General features: G+C 37.0%; 1 protein-coding gene across 1 annotated transcript; it reads right to left on the minus strand.

The window, feature by feature from the left end:
- Window positions 1-4,188: 4,188 nt before the first annotated feature.
- LOC141640798 (protein FAR1-RELATED SEQUENCE 3-like) lies at window positions 4,189-5,536 on the minus strand. Its single transcript, XM_074449478.1, has 4 exons — window positions 5,483-5,536; window positions 4,854-5,353; window positions 4,569-4,769; window positions 4,189-4,465 (listed from the first exon to the last, which is right to left on the minus strand). Exons 1-4 carry the CDS (start codon window positions 5,534-5,536, stop codon window positions 4,189-4,191), a joined length of 1,032 nt encoding a protein of 343 aa, XP_074305579.1.
- Between the last annotated feature and the right edge of the window lie 413 nt (window positions 5,537-5,949).

A 5,949-nucleotide genomic window follows, 5' to 3' on the forward strand; every position in this document is an offset into this window, starting at 1 on the left:
GGTCTTTTTTTGTGAGGTTTCGACTGTTTTTCCTTTGTCAAGTATGGGGGTTTTGTTTTGAGAGGGTGGTTCATTAATTTTGAAACCGGTTGAGGGCTTAAAGGTGGCTGTTTTGGCGGCTGGTTTGGTGGTTGTAGCCTTCCCTTTACCCAATTTCTCAACCCTCAAAGCCAAATTAACGGCTTCATCAAAGGACCATACTTGTTGCATTCTAACCCTATGAGCAATCTTAGTATCTAACCCTTCAACAAATCTAGCAATTTTCTGTTCGGGCTTCTCATTGAGTTCACATTGCAAAGTAAGTTGTTCAAAGTCTCTAAGATATGACTCAAGTGGTTGTTGGTCTTGTTTAAGTTGTGTGAGCTTAATGAAAATGTCTTGAGTGTACTCTTTAGGTATAAACTTCTCATTAAGCTTCTTTTTCAGTTTTAACCAAGACTTAATAGGTTCCTTACCATCCCTTCTTCTCTGATTTTTTAAGTTCTCATACCAAAGGGAGGCATAGCCTTTGAGTTTCAAGATTGCAACTTTAAAAGCTTTGCTATCGGAATAACCTTTAAACTCAAAGACTCTTTCAATGGTCCTAAACCAATCTAACAAATCCTCGGGGTTTAAACTACCATGAAAATTAGGAATCTCTACCTTTAAGTCTTTGTTGGGCTCTCCATGAAAGGCCTCGGTCATGGATTCCTCCGAATCAGAAAGCTCCTCTTCCTCACGGCCACCATGAGCTCGTCCTCTTCCCATGAGGCCACGGCCTCTACCCCTGCCTCTAGGTGGTTGTCCTCCTCTTGGTGGTGGTGTTGGAATATTAGCCATGATAACATTGAGAGATTCTAGTAACAAATCACAATTTTCAGAAAGTTGAGTAACTTGTGTTTCAATTCCAGCAATCCTTTCTTCACTCATGGTTGTTTTTTGTGTTTTTAATGTGGTTAGGGTATAATGAACTCACAAAGAAAGGATTTTGTTGTTAACCAAAGCTCTGATAACCAATTTGGAATAAAACTCTTAGGACTCGAAAATGGACAGAAAACAAAGCTTGAAACCGTAGCTCAAATGCTAAAGATCGAGTGAATTGGATATGAAATAAACCAAGCACAAAGCCAAGGTTTAAGACTAAGAGCTTGTTCAAGCACCTAGCAAAGGACTCACTCAACCCCTAGCACTAAGCATAGGAGGGTCTTCTAGCACAAAGCAAAGAATTTAAGAGGAAAAACTAGGTTTTCACTTGTATTAATGTTCATAAAAATCTGAGGTTTCTTAAGTGCCTAGCTTGGTTTATATAGACCAAGGCTTACAATCTTGACCCTTGATTACTAGTTGCATCTAAGGGCCACAAAATGAGCAGCTAAAAACCAAGAAAAACGGCACCCAAGGCTATGACAATGCTGAAATGAAAAGGACATAAAGCAAAGAAAGTAAACTAATAGTCCAATCTTCCTTGTTTGTAGCTCAACTTCTTATTTATGATTATATAGACTGATTGGGGCTTGAGGAAAACCGTGTAAGACTCCATGCTGCAGCCAAAAAGTCCCTTAAGCTTTGTTGGAACAAAAGAAGAAAGATTGATAGCGACATTTAGCTCATTGTTCAAAACCAGGTCCCCTTGTACCATTGCAATGTTTCTTCAATTAAAATCTGAATGGCAACCCTAGGAGATAAAAGATCCTACACAAAAACGTCCCAAACTCACCCAAGATAAGAATTAGGATGGTTGGAGCCATGACTTCTTAGACGGTTTTGGTGTTAGACCTCAAATTGTGACGAGATCCAAAACCGGGTGAATTGTGGCCTTTCTCGGTTTGATTTGCTTCAACGAGTTCATGAGCCATGAGAGCACCAATAAGTTCTGTATAAGGGAGAGAAGTGAGATCTCTGACTTCTTCCATAACCGTGACCTTGGGACGCAATTTCTTGGTTAGACTCCTAAGTACTTTTCTAGCAATATCCTCGGAGTTGAAATTTTTACCAAGATTTTTGAGCTCATTGACTATTGTAGAAAATCGTGCTGACATGCTATCAAGTGATTCATTATTCTCCATTCTGAAAAGTTCGTATTTTTGAATCAGCAGGTCAATGCGATATTTCCTTACAGCCGACGTTTCTTCATAGGCCAATTCAAGACCATCCCATATTCCTTGGCCAAAGTGCAAGAAGAAAAACGATCGAATTCAGTCGATGTCATGCCGTTTTGTAACAGGCTTATCGCTTTCGAGTTTTTTTCAGCCTTCTTGTAATCAGCCTCAACATAGTCTTCTTCCTTTTTCTCATAGGTAGTGCCTTCCGAAGATGCGACCAAAATTTTATTTGGTCCGTTCTTTATAATCGTCCAGCACTCCCAATCATGTCCTTTTATGTAGTGTGTCATCATGTTTTTCCAAAGTCCATAATTCTTCCCATCGAAGACGAGACACTTAAGATACTTGGAATCCATTTCACACGTGTAAGGCAGCGGAAATAAAATAAAAAGATAAAAAGATAGACGGATCTAGCCTCTTTGCGGTTAGGCAATCAAGAGCACGAGGCTCTGATTCCAATTGAAGAGTCTATCACACCCGAAATACTCGAGAGGGGGGGGGGATGAATTGAGTATTTAAAAATTATGCCTACTTTTTATTTTATATCAAGGTAATTAATTACTTAAAGTTTATTGATTAAACTTTAACTAATTAACTAATTGATTATTAACGTAATGAAATGACCGAAACGAAAGATGCAAGGACACACGATATTTGAAGTGGTTCAGCTTCACACGTCGAAGCCTACGTCCACTATTCTCGATTAATAACCTTAGTACCTTACTCCGGATTACAAAATTATCAACCTGACTCGTATAGTTAACTCTAACTATAACTCGATTTGAATATCACTAGATATTCGATTTGACTATCTTAAGTTACTAAGAAAGCACTTGATTGTTCTTCTAAGTGTTCACACAATTGAACGAGTAAGAAACAATATGAAGTACTATTATCTTATGACGTAATCTTAAGAAAGATAAGCAATATAAAGAGCACGACTTTTCGCAATATTTTCAAAAATAAAACAATAAGACAATTAAGAATTAAACTCAAATATGTTTTGCAAGGATTGTTGTATTTCGAAAAGCTTACTTGAAATAAGGAATGATCAAGTGTATTTATAGTAGAAGAGAGAACTAGGGTTTGCACGAAACCCTAGGTGCCGTGAGATAGGCGGCAAGGATTACAAGAGATAAATCTTATCTCTTTCCTAATTTAATCCAAGATATTATAGTTTAGGTAAATAAGATAAAAATAAATCTTATTTGTTTTCTAAAACTATATCTTTAAGATGTTTGGATAAGTAAACAAATCAAATCATATATTACAAAGATAGGAAAATATCTTATATAAATATAAGCTAGATTTGATTAGATAGGTTACTTATGCACAACAACTTCACGCGCCCCAACGGTATTCAGCTCACGGCCGAAACCCTAGGCCCGTGCTCATCTTGGATAAAATCTATCTTCTTGAATTAGGGTTAGGTTAAATAGACTAGCAAACCCTTGGTAGCATGACGACCCATAAGTCGTTTTACTAACCAATAGAGATATGCAAGTTACCTATTATAACAACTCATAATTCAACTCTACTATATACACAAATGATTTCGAAATATGTTTAAAGAATTTTATCCTTTGAAAAATGATTTTAAAACTATTAAAATCGTGCTATTAAAATGCTACCTAAAGTTATAGTAGAAACAGCTATAACTTTAAGTTTGGTAAGTAAAGTTATAGGTGAAATAGCTATAACTTTACCTTCTCAATATTCTTAACTTAAGATACCGTCATTAGATGAAGACCTATACTAACTATTCTTCCTGGAGATCTTCAGTAAAGGATCTTCTCTTTATCTTGACCAAAAGCTCTTCATCTTGAGCTTTGTTAAAGACTTGATCTAGCCTTTTACTTGAATGATCATCATACTTGAAACTTGTTACAGTTGCTTATGATGCTTTAAGAATCTTCAATGTTATAGCTCAAGCTGCTATAACATTACTTGAATGATGCCTCACAAATCTTTAATGTTATAGCTAAGAATGCTATAACATTACTTGTTAACTTGTAAACCTAAGTTAATCTAACAAAGACTAAACAAACGATTACGAGCAATAGTTTACATAAAACAAAGGCACATACTTGTCATTATCAAAACTTAATCATATATCTATATGGTTCAACAACTGAACATCAAAATTACGGCCTCCCAATGAATCCTTCAAGGTAGTAACCTCTAAGTTGTTCAACTCCAAGAAACCCTTGCAACTAAATCCACCAATTGCGTTCTTTACCTCCTCTTGAAACTCCTCGAAGATATCATGTGTGTAAATGTTCGCCCCATCACTCTCTATTGCAAACTTACTGTACAACTTAGGGTTTGATTGACGGTTTTCGTTATCAATCCTCTTCTGGTTGTGTCTTTGTTGGTCCAAATCACTTTCAAAGCGCATCCAAAACTCAACAAGAGTACCATTTCTGGCCTCAAACCTCTTGAAAAAATGGTTTTCACTCTCCAACCGATGTGTCGTCCTCATAATACCCCCCCATTATCCAGTCCTTACAGTGCGCCATCACCCACTGCCTCCTTATATCATAGCAGTCCGTAAACCATTCAATGTCAGCGGGTACGTGTTCCTCCATTATTGTTGGCCATTTATTGTCGAACTCCTCTGCTTCAAGTTCCTCGTCCCATACAATAGCATTTAACTTTTTTAGAAAAACCTGGTAATCTTTCCTTTTGCTACCATACTTACAGGGAATCTTATTCATAATGTGCTACATGCAGAACCGGTGTCGTGCTATCTTGAATTTTTCGGGTACTAACGCAATTATTCCAGGATCTTGATCTATTATTATGTACTCTGGTTCCTTTCCCTCCATAGCAAACAAAAACCTCTCGAATACCCAATTAAACGATTCCGTATTTTCTTTCGCTATAAGGGCACAACAGAAAGTTATTGATCGTTTATGGTTGTCAATCCCTGTGAAGGGAGTGAAAACCATCTTGTACTTGTTAGTGGAGTAAGTAGGGTCGTAAGAAACGGCATCTCCAAAGACGGAGTAGTTCCTCCTAGCAATGCCATCCGCCCAAAGTGCGCGGCGTAGGCTACCATCTACGTCAACATCATAGTCGAAGTAGAAACCTGGCCGAGTCTCTGCCATATTCTTAAAGTGATCAATGAAAAGTTGTTCGTCCCTTTCATGAATAAAACACTTAAGGTCTCTTTGGCAATTTTTGAAGTCGTTCAAACTAGCCCCTATATTGTGGAACCCGTTAACAACCTCCTTACACATTCTGTAAGTCCTTGTTGCTCCAATATTAAGCTGCAATGAATTAACAAACCAACGTCACAACAGAAATTAAATTCAAACGCGGAAATTCAAACGTCTACTACTAATTTCTACCTATTAGTAGTAGAAACTTTAACCCTGTCCAGGAAAATTCATACTCACAAACGTAAATGTCATTGAAACTTTAAATGTTCCATTCCAAAATTCAACACTCATTTCTGAAACTTTAACTCAGTTAATGGAAACTAAATTACAACATTATCTTCAGAAACTTTTGTAGATACCTCATTTCTGCACCTCCCGCAAGCCACTCGGTGATGATTGGGCCGCATGTTTGGTACGCAGAACGATTTATGATAGTTCGTAAGTTTATCTTCAAGTGATCGCTCAAACACTTGTGTCTACGTCTTAATTGTCATCTACGTGCCGATACGGTCGTTTTGGCAGTAATTAGAGTACATTTGGAGTACGGGTCAAAAAACCGTCTTCATTTTCTAAAACCGAGTCAGAATGTTATGGAATGTTCCAGATATTTATATTCCATATTTTACAATATTTTAATCTTTGGCAAATAATTTCCCGAAATATTCACACAAAATATTAAGGAAAACAAGAGTAATCCGTTATTC

Source organism: Silene latifolia, chromosome 2 (assembly GCF_048544455.1).
Source record: "Silene latifolia isolate original U9 population chromosome 2, ASM4854445v1, whole genome shotgun sequence".
NCBI lineage: Eukaryota > Viridiplantae > Streptophyta > Magnoliopsida > Caryophyllales > Caryophyllaceae > Silene > Silene latifolia.

Excerpts from the sequence above, each read along its gene's own strand:
- LOC141640798 (XM_074449478.1), bottom strand. The coding sequence starts at position 5,536 with ATGAGTGTTGAATTTTGGAATGGAACATTTAAAGTTTCAATGACATTT. Across the intron at positions 5,354-5,482 it reads TTTCAATGACATTTACGTTT|CTTAATATTGGAGCAACAAG; the intron begins GTGAGTATGAAT and ends AATTCATTGCAG. Across the intron at positions 4,770-4,853 it reads CAAGATCCTGGAATAATTGC|CAAAAGGAAAGATTACCAGG; the intron begins GTTAGTACCCGA and ends TAAGTATGGTAG.